This window comes from Podarcis erhardii (assembly GCF_964252035.2).
Source record: "Podarcis erhardii genome assembly, chromosome: 12".
In the NCBI taxonomy this organism is placed as follows: domain Eukaryota; kingdom Metazoa; phylum Chordata; class Lepidosauria; order Squamata; family Lacertidae; genus Podarcis; species Podarcis erhardii.
In genome coordinates, this window is record NC_138513.1 from 51,437,668 (window position 1) to 51,451,744 (window position 14,077).

General features: G+C 42.0%; 1 protein-coding gene across 1 annotated transcript in view; it reads left to right on the forward strand.

The window, feature by feature from the left end:
• Positions 1–14,077, forward strand: part of CNTNAP2 (contactin associated protein 2) — a 1,010,375-nt gene that overhangs the window by 530,752 nt on the left and 465,546 nt on the right. Inside the window, exons 5-8 of the mRNA XM_081881791.1 lie at positions 2,937–3,146; positions 5,390–5,574; positions 7,310–7,453; positions 10,912–11,176. Coding sequence (XP_081737917.1) covers positions 2,937–3,146; positions 5,390–5,574; positions 7,310–7,453; positions 10,912–11,176 — 804 coding nt within the window. The remainder of the gene's footprint in view (positions 1–2,936; positions 3,147–5,389; positions 5,575–7,309; positions 7,454–10,911; positions 11,177–14,077) is intronic.

A 14,077-nucleotide genomic window follows, 5' to 3' on the forward strand; every position in this document is an offset into this window, starting at 1 on the left:
AAGATGTAACTGCAGGATGCCTATAGTTATCTTTTCAACTAAATGCTACCAGGGCCAGTGCACCAAATGCGTTTGCTTATGAGGTTAAACATTCCCTTTCAACATGCCTTTGGAAGGTCTCCCTTTAGGGCTTAATTCAAAGTGTGCGGAAGCCTGTGGATGGATTCCTATTGACTTCAATTGACTTTAGATCAGCCCCCAGATGCTAAAATACGACTGCTGCATGACTCAAAGGGAATGGTAATTCAGTGGCTGTGGGGGTGCCATAATGAGGAAGCCAGCTGCGAGAGGATGCAGGCAAGGGAGTTCAGTTTGAAGAGCACATTTTATTACATGCTCAAGATTATGGCTTCCACAAACATGCGAGACAATCTCTGGGGAGTAGAAAAAGCACTTTTGTTTATATTGCTATTATTACAAATGCATAACATATCCATTCTTGAAGAAAGACTGTGCTCTGATACCCAGAAAATGCAGTTTTGAACTGTTAGGGGGAGGAACCTAGAGCATCTTCTTTAACCTTATCAAGATCATTTGGTCTTCGTCCAAAGTGTCTTGCATGTTTTGCTCCAAGAGGACCTTCTGGGTTCACTTTTAATTTCACTATTGGTGAAATCTGGGATGCACAGAATCAATTGAGAATTTTCACTAGCCTCATAGAAACACTACATATCCATTGAAATCTTCAATATATTTTGCTTAGGGCGAGACCCCCAAATTTACTGTACACTTTCTTTAGCCAAAATTTGTGCAGCAACACGAAAAAATGTTTTAATCAAAACAATATGCAAAAATCTAAATACCCCATTTATTGAGTGCATAACAACAAGAACTGCTTCCATATGGTACAACCCTGCTATTCTGAGGAACGTGAAGGAACTGAATAGATGGAATTGGTCACATGGGATTTCCACACCAAGCAACACTCTGATCAGGCAAGAAAGCCTCACGTGATCAGGTTGTTAGACTACTCACATACAGTGCCCAGTGCTGTGCAATTGCCCTTTGTGTATATGGATGCATGAGCAAGTGTAAAGGAGACCAGAGTTTCGCCTTTTGAAAACACTGAAAGTACCAAATGTTACTTCCCCTTGGAGTGATTGCTGCAGCCAGGTTCTGCAGTGGCTTCCCCAAACAATTAGAAAATGGGGTTGTTCTCAGAGGAAATGTGAGTATCATTAGATTTAAAAGGGGATCTGTTATGTCTCCTGGTGGTTATGAGTTTAGAAACAAGAAATATGCGTTTACAAGGAGGCTTTGTTGCGTCTCCAGCATGGTGACCTTTTCTGCTGGGTTTATTGTCTTTTCCAAGGTTTTTAATGAACACTGGGATGTTGGTTATTTTGTGAGACAAATTGAAAAAGTCCCCTGTGCCCTGTTTTGATTCGACTACATGCCGTATGTTACAAGTGGCTAATTTGAGTTTTGCATTTATTTATGAACTAATTCCTACACTCAAATGTATAATTCATAAGATGATGTGTGGATTGATAGTGTTGGCTGCTCCATCCAGACAAGGACTGTTTCTTACAGGGGGTTTATCACTGCAAGTTTTTCTCCTTCTTTCTTTTTGCTTGCTGTGAAGCAGGCTGCATGCAGTGGACTTCAACATATCCTTGGACTTTGCTGTATGGCCCTGAAACTATGGGTGGATATATTTTATTGCTGGATTCATGTTTTATTTATGTGACTACATAAAGGCTCAAACTCCAAACTCATTTGGGAAATAAAGGCAGGGCAGTCATCGCCATTACAGAGATATTCAGACCCTGCAAATTGTTATGGTGTAGTAGCTAAAAGTGACCAATGAGTCGTTATGTTCTGGGTTCAAGTTTAACCTCAGCTAATAATTCAGAAAATGTCACTCCATGGTCCCCATTTGCAATATGGCAATAATAATAATCACGATAGCTGACATCCCTTAAAGAAATGATTTAAGAGTTACTGAGAATTACTACACTCCAAAGACTTGAAATGTGGCATGTAAATGTTTGGGAGGTTTTGAGAAAGGACATTTTAAAGACTTGGAATATTTAAAATGATAGCAACTTGAGTGCAGATAAGCCAATGACATAAGAACCATAAATGCTACATTTTAGAGAAATTCTTCTCTGCCCTCAGCTCTTTTTTTAGGGGGGATTATAATTTGATAAATAAGTAATACACAGATTTTAAGAATCATTTGACGTAAGAAAACCTCACTCATTATTTATTATATATAAGTATAATCTAGGATTTACAAACTCTAATTCTGGCACTCAGCCCAAAAAGGGTTAATCACCCATACCTTCCACTATACCCAATTTATCATCATCATCTGCTCATCCGCTGTGTACCCATGACATGCAAACACAGCCCAGGTGTTGCAAAGGTGAATAATCTTTTAAAATTTATGGCATGGAGCATTCACACAGGTAGTTGCTTTTTGGAGGTCTTCTCACAGTGGTCGTTACTTAAACTAGACCTATAGGTTGGAGGAACATTTATCCAAAGGTCATCCGGTCTGCTGATGGTGTGCAGAACACAGTCTGATTGCTCTGTAACCTTCCTGGGGGGGTTTAGGGATGTGATGGCCAGTGGTTAGTCTCTCTGTATTTTTCTGCAAGCAGTCTAGGGCTGGAACCAGCAACTGAGGGCCACAGGTGGAATGTTATGTTGAAGCTAAGGAAACCATATTATTGTTTGAGAATGGACTGTTAAAAAAAACAACAACAACCATGCTCACCTGTTAGTAAGAAAGAAGAAAACCTAACATTAAATAATATATTGAGATAATGTTCCTTTTCACATTATTTTAGTAACTTATAGCTGGGCAAAAATGGTTTCAGGATACGTGTTACATTTATTGCATGCTCCAAATATATGTGCCTTTGTTTTAGATGGCCTCAGTAATGCATAACTGCTCAGAAACCATTTTATTTATCTTTTCCCTTTAGGGGCTGATGTTATCAATTTTGATGGCCACGTTGTATTACCGTACAGATTTGGTCACAAGAAGAAAACACTGAAAACGTTGAAAGATGTGATCGCTTTGAAATTTAAAACCTCTGAAAGTGAAGGTGTAATCTTCCATGGGGAAGGCCAGCAAGGAGACTATATCACCTTGGAACTGAAAAAAGCCAAACTGGTGCTTAATTTAAATTTAGGTAGGATTCAGGGTCTTGGTTTTTTGTTTTAAAAATGCATATTAATTAGCTTTGCATTAATTTGATTGACATATACAGCACTGGGCTTTATCCTTTTCTTCATCTTTGTTTTCTGTTTCCCATGCTTCTCTGAAAGAAGAGTTGAAATCGGTTGCTGGTAGCAGTGCAGCCTCTTATACATTTGGAATGAATATGGATTGGTTTCCAAAGCTTGAGTATTTTGTGCTAACCCTTCTCCTCCCAAGACCATCAAAACTCTGACACCAGAAAAAAAGGTGCATCCTGTGGACTATCGATAGACTTCATCTCAGACTCTGGCTCTCTGTCCCTGGCCATGTTTTTGTCATGGATTTTCCTTCATATCACAAGCCTTGAGTCCTGACTCTCTGAACTGTCCTATGAACTGGGATCAACAGAAACAATGCCCTTGTTATGCAAGGAAGGGTTCTGTAGGGAGAATATGTGGCCTAGTGGCTAACACCAGATGGGAAGGGTATGAATGATAAAATTACTAAAGACATGATGTGAATGAGATGCCTTAAATGAGCTCCTGCATAATTCTGGCACAACGATCTTCAGATTGTAATTGTTTTTGTCCTGTGAATGGAGTTTCTCTCCCTCTTTGTCTCATTTACACTCATAAGCCTGCCTTCCAGGCAAGCAACATCATTTCCATACGCAAGTGGGGAACCAAAGCTTCAAGAGAATGACTTGCCCAGGGCCATTCTGTGAGAATCCACAGAGCTGAGCTGGGACTGAACACTCTGGAACCAACTCACTAGCCAGGTTTATACATTACGGTCTGAAACAATCTGGCACCGCATGCCGGGGGGGGGGGGTTAAACTTGAGTCTTCCCTGTTCTTGTCTCTCATTGTCCACTACACTTTTTTTCCCCTTTTCTTGGCATAAAGATCAGCCATTTTTGCTTCATGCAAATGAGAATAGCATAGCTTTACCCGGCACAGTTTCTGATGAATGACTCTGAAATTCTCCTCATTTCCATTTCCTTTCCCATATATTTTCTTAGTTCAGTCAGGTAGTTATCAGGATTATAAATGACATCTCTTACATATGTGCTTAGCTGAGGTGAGAATATATACTCTCAGGTCAGAAATGGGGTTAAGAAGGTTCTACTGGGAAGAGAAATTAGAAACCAAGAATCCTTTAACACAACACTTGGATCAAATTGCAGTCAAAACATGAAAAAATTCAGAAGGTGACTGTGCCACATGTCTCAGGCTTGATTTACTGCTATGTTGTTCTTTATTGCAGTTGAAAATCTTTCATTGCTTGACTTCAGTGGCTAGCTCTTGCCTGATAACAGCATAACTTGAAAAACTCAAGGATTCCTATTGGGGACAGAGCTCTCTGCGGCTCTTAGCCATGATAGCCAGGTGGAAGAATCTCCATGTCCAGAGGCAGTACACCTTCGCAGGCCCTGGGGGAAGCCATAGCGCTTAGTGGCATGCTCTTATTGGGAACTTCTAGGAGTGTTTGCTTGGCTACTGAAAGAAGCAGAACGCTGGATCCATCAAGGCAGTTCTCAAGCTCTTACAGGCTGTGGGAGAATTCTGTGGTATCTCAGAAGGTGGACAAACAGACACCACGTTCCAAAATACTAAGCAGATGTTCTCATGCTTTTATGATCTTGCATGCAAAACATACGCTCTACCACTGACCTACAGACCTTCCATTTATTGAATCTAGTGTTTCACCACAACTCTGCATGAAAAGTACATCAGTATTTGCTGTGATCTTATCTGTTACTTTGTCATAAGCACTACTGTTACTGCTTTTTAGCCACACTTCTTTAGAGCTGGACTGGCCAACATGATGTCCTCAAGATGTTGTTGTACTCCCACCAGCCCTAGCCAGTGTTGCCCACGGGCGTTGAAATTCAACACCTAGAGGGCACCATTTGGGCTATTACTCTTTTAGAGCTTATTCAGACTGTTCGTTTATTCAGACTTTTTGTGTTCCCTTAGTCACATCCCAAGTGGTTCGTTATACGTGATCTAAGGTGCTACTGGAAGGATTTTTTTAAAATTTTGTTTCAACTACGGCAGACCAACACGGCTACCTACCTGTAACTAGAAAAAAATGCTACCTTACAAAGAATATAGTATTTGTGAATGACAGGGCATTTTATTATAGTAGCATAGCAGCAACAGTGGCATGACAACTCACTACGTGGCCTTACATTTGAGGTATTCAATATTTCCTGCCCTCTTCTTCCTCTCAGGTAGCAACCAATATGGGTCAATTTATGGCCATACGTCTGTGACAACAGGTAGCCTCTTGGATGACCACCACTGGCATTCTGTAGTGATAGAGCGCCATGGGAGGAACATCAACCTCACGCTTGATAGGCATCTGCAGCATTTCCGGATCAATGGGGAATTTGATTACCTGGATTTGGACTATGAGGTAAACAATTACACCGCTTACTCTCCGTACAAATAAACAAATGACGCCCATCAGTATTCATTAAAATGCTTTGAAAATGGTCAACTGATTTGTGCCTCTTGTGCAGTTCAAAAGCCCATCATTTAATCTAGCGTTGGTTATGTCTCAATTCTCCCTTATTACTTAGCCCTGTTCTGCTATTACCACAAAGATGGCAAAAATGGCTTGGGGCATTTCTGTCTGTTGAAGCCCATTGCAACATCAGAGCAGATCAGTCGATGCCATTGTGAGACGCAACATCAGGGAAGATGTCGTCGCTCAGTGGTGGAGCATCTGCAGGTCCAAGTTTCAGTCCCTGGCATCTCTCATTGTAAAAGGATCAGATAGTAGTTGATGGGGTAAACTTCTGCATGAGACCGTGGGGAGTCACTGTCAGTCAGAGTACAGTGTGCTGGGGTAGACTGACAAGTAGGCTAGAACATATGAAGAGCCCTGCTGGAACCAACCCCAGGTGCAGCTGGCCTGGCATCCTGTCTTCACAGTGGCCAGCCAGGTGCCTACGGAAAGCCTACAAGCAAACCCTTCAACTGGCATCCAGATGCACACTGCCTCCAACAGTGGAGGTCATCACACAGCCATCATGGCTGATTTTGTAAAAATGTTACATGGAAAAAATACGAGAGACATTACATATACTTCTGTAAAACAAGAAAATCTTTAAGGGAAAAAAAAGATCTAAGCGGCATACCCCTTCTTGGGCAAAGACTGTTTGGGTACCCTTTGAAACCCTGCCTGCCTACCACACCATTGTAAAGGAATAGCTTCTGGCCCCAGAAAGCCCAATAAGGCTCCAGGCCTTAAGTTTGACAATCCACTTATATTTTTTATTTTGGAATTAGAATATAATTAGAATGTCATGCATTGTATTGAGTTTGTTCATCCTTCTAAATCAGGGATGGCTACTTCCTGGCCCAGGGGTCTAATATACCACCAGATATATTCACTGCCCCACCCAAGACACCCAAGAGGTTTTTGCTGCAGAAGATATAGTACTGAGGTGAATGGGAAAGCTTACAAATGCACCCTCCCCAGTCATCAAGTTGATCTTTGGATGAGTAGGGAGGGGTGGTGTGTTTCTGTGTGTGTGTATGTGTGTGTGTATGCGTGCACACACACACACATACACACGTGCAGGAGTTTGGCTACACCCACTATTGGGTTGCTTCCCAGAACGAATGTGACCCTCAAGCAAAAAAAGGGGGGGAGGTGCCTCCACTTCTAAATAGTGTTGAATGTGCCGAACCTTTTAGACGTTTAGATTCTCTAGTCAACTTTACCTAGAATATTTAGATAATATCTGAGCTTGGCTCCAGTCTATTTCCAATGGAAATTATAGTAATCGGTAGGATGTGTAAAGCTTTGCACAAGAACCCTCCCTGGTGGCTCCCAGTTGTATCACCCTGCTGATCAAGAAATTGGTGGAGCTGCTGCAGTTGCTTGCTGTAGGCAAGAGAACTCCACATCACAGCTCATGGACCATCACTAGATCAAATAATATGTTCATAGGCTTGTTGTTGATTCATCTAGTTAAGTCTTCACAAATATGGGCAGCAGATAATAATAAAATCAATTCTGCACAGGTTTGTGTCACTTAACATTACCTGTGGTTCTGTGTTTAAAACTAAACTTGTTAATAAAATGCAAGAGTTAATGGATTGTCACTCTATTTTGAAATGTTTCATGCTTCTTTTCAAAGATCACGTTTGGTGGCATGCCATTTTCTGGGAAACCAAGTTCAAACAGTAGAAAGAATTTCAAAGGTTGCATGGAGAGCATAATATATAATACCAATAATATCACAGATATGGCCAGGAGGAAGAAATTGGAGCCTTCTAATGTGGTGAGTACATCATTTTGTGATCATCTAAATTGAAACACAGCAGTTTATTTATATTTTTGTACGAATTTACAGCTCCCTTTGTATTACTGCCAGATTTCTTGAAATAACTCAGTGCACATGTGAAGGGTTATGAGCTGCTTTAAAAGCAAATTCCATTCATTCCTTTAAATACAAACTAGACCCTTGAAATGTCTTCCTATCATGCAGGGAATTTTCTAGTGGCCTGAATGAATGTTGTTAAGCCTCACAGTGGAAAAAGCCATTTCTAATAACATGTTTGTGCTTTTAAGAAGCTTAGGCAAAAGGAAACAAGCAACACATAATTCGCCCCCCCCCCCATTGACCAATATTTTGAGATGTTATTCCAAATTTCAGTCTGGTATCTGAGTTTAGGAACTAACATCTTTTTTGAGGGGCACTTTTAAGCTATTTACATAATGACCCTTAACCAGCACTCTTCTCATAGTTGCCTATTATGGGCACCAATTTCACATGCTACCTTTTACCAGCTGCATGGTTGCTCTCATGCCACACTGGGCAATGTCAGGGGCCGACTTTGGTCTTTCAAATTTCCGTGGCACCTTGTGCAAGCCCAAAATTTGTTCCCGACGCCTCTTGCCCTCCGTTCTGCTCAATTCACTACGTCATAGTTGTGTCGCCCCACAGCACCCCCTGGGCTTGGCACCCAGTAGGGCAGAACCAGTCACACTGCCCTAAATCCACCTCTGGCAGTGTTCGTATCTTCCTCTAAACTCCCCTGGAGGTGGTTGACCGCTATGTCCGGAGCTGCTAGGCAACTTCAGTATAGGCATTATGACATAATGCCATTCGCTGCAGATCCGCTCTTAAAAGGTTAATAACCTAGAGCAAGTGACTCCATTCTCCATTAGGTGCTAAGTCCATGGAAATGGATGTAGAATACAATTTCTCCCTGTTACTGATGGTATTTCATTTTCTTCTTATTTAACTCCACAGCAAGACCTGTATAAGCAGTGTTAGTAATGCATGAGTGCTTCAGCAAGAAACTATTGTGAGCTGGTATAATTTGAGGGCTCACTTGATATCCAGTGCAAAGAGAGGCTATAAAAATTGCCATCTCCTTTGTTTCAAGCTGAGTTACTTCCATTGCCTTACCTCTAGGAAAACAAGATCAATTTTCTTCTAATTAAATCAGCATAGATTTTCATTTCTCCCTTCTCACTCTCTTTGTTGCTGTTATTGCCCCATGGGATTAGTTTAGCATTAAAAAAAGATTACGATGATATGCATTCTTTGAAGAATCTGAAAAGAAATGCTGCATTTTTTGTGGCTCCAAATATAGGATGGCCATGTAGGCCTCACCACAGCTCCACATACAATTTGCATATGCTGGTAAATATATATAGATACAAATTTAGAAACAACTGCCATAAGGCTCACCATAGTCTGGAAGACTGTGACCATGCAACCTGTGCTCCCTTTCAGTCTTGATGTTCAGATGGGCAACATCAAGGTTGTTCCCCCCACCACTCAAATGATGCTTTATCTTTAAACTGGATTTGGCCAAGACAGCCCTCCAGATATAGGATGCCTTCAAATAGAGGACTGCCTCCTATGAAGGAAGACCCATGGGACCCTGTCCAAATGCATGCTATGTCCAGAAGAGAGCGCAATGGAGATGCTTCCTCTAACCCATCACCATGTATTAAAAAGAATGGCATGACCTGCTCATGGCATTGCATCTTTGGCCACAACGTCCACAGTATTAGCTGCAACACTAAACTCAGGGATGAATATGTGTGAACAGTTTTCCTAGAACTTCCTAATGCATGCCTGTACTCCATCCCTGACTATTCCTCTCCACTTTCACCACAGTTTTTTTTTTAACTGAGCAAGAGCACACTCCTTCAAAAATGTCCTGACACCTTCTTGCATAAAGAATGAAGCGGGCAGGTCAGCCCTGAGGGATCTTCTTTTTAAAATAAAAAATAAAAAACCCTTCCATTATTTCATTGTTTGTAAAATGGGAATAAATTTCCTTTCCTTTCCACATTTCTCTGTACCTTATCATGGGTACCTGGCTTATAACTTTGAAAGAGGCATGTGTAGATCCAATAGTGTAGACAGATTTTCTGCTCATATTAATTTTTCCAATTTTCTGTAAGAGGAAGGAGGGCCATGATGGACAGAGCAGAGGAAAGAAGCAAAATTAAGGCAAGAGGCAGCTATGCTACAGAGGGCAAGGAATGGGCTGGGAATGAGAAAATAAAAGGAGATGATTCAGGGGGCTATGCTTATTAATGTTGGGTGTATTGGTGGAATTTTCTGGATCATCATAGAAATGCTAACTAGATGTGGGCTCCTACTGACTCCTACTGCTTTCAGCCTACATTAGTCCTCGTCCATGCACATGGGGGGTAACAGGGGTAGGGAACATTATGGCCTTGTGGGACTACCTACCTGCCAATCTTCTGACATCATAATGGTTTCAGGTCAGGGGTGTAGAAGGGGAGGCGGTGGGGGCACAGGTCAGAAGTTCCCCACCCTTACGTACAGGTGTAATCCCTGAGGGGTGTGACAAAAAGGCACATCATGGGGGGCTTGCCCCGCCCCCTGCACAGCTCCCCCCCCCCCCGGGTGCACAGTGTGGCTGCCGCTCCGGGCTTCCATGCAGCTAACTCTGCCACTGTGTCAGGTGACTGACGGTTGATCCCATCTGCCCCTCAAAGCTGGCCCATGGGGGTGAGAGTGACCACGCAGGACTGGACTCCCCACACAACAGCTGATGCACAGAGTTCACTCCTGCGTTGTGGAGCGGTTGAGCGTGCCTGCCAGCTGCCCTTTGGGAACTAGCTTGCACCCCCGAATCAAGCAAGATTGACCTCCTTGTGCACCTTTTGATGCGCAGGGAGTTCAATCTTGCTTTCCAGTTGCAGGATCTATGCGCACCGCTACTTGTTCCACACCTGACATCACATGTGGCATCAGGGATTGGGCCAGTGGGTGTGGTTTTGGGAGAACGTCCTTGTGGGCCAAATGGGAAGGTCCTGGTGGGCCAAATTAGCCACAGGTCAGAAGTTCCCCACCCTTACGTACAGGACTGTTGCAAAGATTGCAGATAAATACTGCATGTGTAGCACTCTGAACTCTTGAAATTGCCAAGCACACACACACATGCAGTATATGTTATTTTACTTTGCATTCCAAGGTTGTTACTAAATTTTGAAATTAGGAGCAAGTTTAGATTTCTTGCGCACAAGGAATCCTGTGGGAAGTGAGCAGAGTTTATACATTTCTCAAGGATGTTCAGTAACTTTCATACATCCCTCAGTAGATCAACATTGTTTTACTGGATTCAGGAGGAAATTTTAAGGTCTCTAAAAACTGGGTTTTTTAAGAAATATGTCACTTTTCTCATGTTGTTTTTGTTTTTGGTGTGTGTGTGTTACTGTTTTTGCTTCTGTTTTTGTTTTTAATAGGGGAATTTAAGCTTCTCATGCGTGGAGCCCCATACAGTGCCCGTCTTTTTCAATGCTACCAGTTTCCTGGAAGTGCCGGGTCGTCCAAATCAGGACATGTTTTCAGTCAGCTTTCAATTTCGGACTTGGAATCCCAATGGACTTCTGCTGTTCAGCAATTTTGCTGAAGGACTGGGCACCATAGAGATTGACCTGATAGAAGGCAAAGTCAGTGTCCATATCAATGTCACTGGAGTCAAGAAAAGTCAAATAGACATATCTTCAGGTGAGCTCCATAAACTCAAGATACCGGTTTTCTTAAATTCCAGTCATTTTGCTTTTGCAATTTGGAGCTATTTCTCCATGTGGATTTGTGCTGTAAGGAGACACTGCTTTGGTTGTGGTGGACAAACTGCAATTTTGCATCTGAATTAATGGGGTTTTTTTGTCTATAAGATGCCCCCATGTATAAGACACCCCATATTTTGGGGGACTCTGATTTAAGAAAATAGGGGGAGATGGCCCCGTGTATAAGACACCCCCTAATTTTTGACATTTTTTAAAAGGGAAAAAACTGTGTCTTATACACGAAAAAATACGGTAGCTGGTCGCAAAGGCCTCAGTGCTACCGCAGTTGGAAGAAAACTGCCAGGAGAATTCTGAAGTGGATGCATTATTTACTAAAATTGGAATTTATATGTTACCTGAATTTAGTATCCTGTATCAGAAACACTGCAGTGCAGCACAGAAGAGGAGAGATAGAAATTGATTCCTCCCTGGCCCTAGAGGGGTATGTGAGTTTGTGTGCTTTATATGTTATTCTGAAGTGAGAAGCTTCAGGGCAACAGCAATTGTTGCCATTATTAATGCATTTATAATGCAATATTGATGTACATAGCGCCTTATAGAGTAACAGAACCAAATGCTAAGCAGACAGCTGCTCCATGGAGCTTACATTGTAAATTTTGACATTGGGGAAGACCACAGTGTGAGAGAAGGAACGACGGGAGACATTTTATTTAACATTTTCTAAATACAATAAACAACAATATAATGGAGCAGAGGAGGAGTAGAGATCGCTCCCCAGCTCTTCAAGGACTATGAAACTGCTTAAAAAGAAAAAAATAGCATTTCTTTCCTCTGTTAGTTCAGCAAAATGGGATAGCAGTTTCACCTGTAGATCAGCGCAAGATCAGTTTAAGTTTGGTGCTGGGAAGGCAGAGTATCAGATCTTTTGACATGCTTTATACCAGGCATAGGCAAACTCAGCCCTCCAGATGTTTTGAGACTATAATTCCCATCATCCCTGACCACTGGTCCTGTTAGCTAGGGATGATGGGAGTTGTAGTTCCAAAACATCTGGAGTGCTGAGTTTGCCTATGCCTGCTTTATACATTTCTCATCTTGGTAGCTGTTATTTGCCAGGAGCTTGAGAGACGGAATCATGACTTGTCTTGGCCAATGTGACCATCCATAGGGAAGCACTTTTTAGTTCCATTTCAATGGGATCACTGCTGGCTGTGAGGGTGAATGTCCTCTGTGCAGGGAAGCGGGTGACTTGGGCAGCAGGGTGCTCATTTTACTAACGGCTTGGTATTATTTATTTGTTTATTTGCCCCACCCTTTTCCCTGATGGGAGTGTTTAAAGTGAAAATGACATCTCTCTCTCTCTCTCTCTCTCTCTCTCTCTCTCTCTCTCTCTCTCTCGTCTCATTCATCACCATCGCCCTTCCAGCTCTAGATGTATTTTGAGTGTAGAGATAATATTGTTGTACACAGCTTATTCACTTCAAAGCCACTTGGGGGAAGGAACATACAGTGGTACCTCGGGTTACAGATGCTTCAGGTTACAGACTCCGCTAACCCAGAAATAATACCTTGGGTTAAGAACTTTGCTTCAGGATGAGAACAGAAATCCTGCAGCGGCCGCATGACAGCAGTGGGAGGCCCCATTAGCTAAAGTGGTGCTTCAGGTTAAGAACAGACCTCCGGAATGAATTAAGTTCTTAACCCGAGGTGCCACTGTAAGGAGGAATGCTTTTATCTGCGGAAGAATCCCATTTTCAGATAAAGAATTTCCCACTCCTTTGCCCATCATTGTTGTTTGCAGAATGGCAAGAGGCTAATGCTGATAACATTTTCATCAGGAAGACGGTGGTGCATGCGATTCCTTTATTATGTCTTATATTTTCACTTACTGGGGGGTTGTTTGAATGGACACATGCAAAGCAGACAGGAGTCCCGTGATTTTTAAACCTCGAATAAACCAGAACAGTTGTGAACTAAGAAGTGGGGTCAGCACAAACTAGTGTGCTGCTCAAACACAGGGGCAGTTTTAAAGCTTTTATTTGGAATGGCAGCTACTCTACCTCATCATGGGTCCCTTGATAGTAGCACCTTCTGACACACGAGGAGCCTGTTACCAGAAAGAAAATTGGGTGGTAACTTCTACTCAGAGTAGGCCCACTGAAATTTATGAGCACAACTAATTTAGGTCTATTAATATCCCCAGGTCCATTCTGTGTAAAACCTCACTGAATACCACCCATTGTTCCTTCCCCATGTGAGAATAGGTGCTTTCTCATATGGAAAGGAGATGCTGAACTCTGCCAAAGATGTTTTAGCAATTTAATGTTTTATGCCCAAGATCTTAAACATGAAGTAATTATTTTAAAAATACATTCAGTAATTACATTTCTTCCTGTTGAAACAATACATACTTTTCTTGTGACAGGGGTACGTAAAAATTAAAATAAATTGGTAAAATAAGGGCATGAGCAAGCCCTTAATTTAATCATATTTAATTCTGATTAATAACTGGAATGTTTTCTAATTGGGAGAGGCTACGCAATTTTGATTTTTTTATTAGAGTCCAAGCCCATGCATCTTCCAGAAGACGGGCAAAATGTTTCTCATCAAACTATCCTGTCTATGGTGTCCATGGAAGATGTGAAGCAGCTGACATATTCTTAACTTGCCAGAGCCTTTGAGAGAGGACAGACTTTGCCTTTGCTGCGCTGACCTGACATGTTAGTTTCTCAGCCAATTCTCAGACCACACTCTGTTACACCAAGAATCAATGCTCAGCCCAATGCCAGTTTTCCAGCTTCTGCCTATCTCTGTGTTCTTTATATAACACATGGTAATGATTTACTGAATGTATAAATTGTTCAGGTGGTGGTAGAAA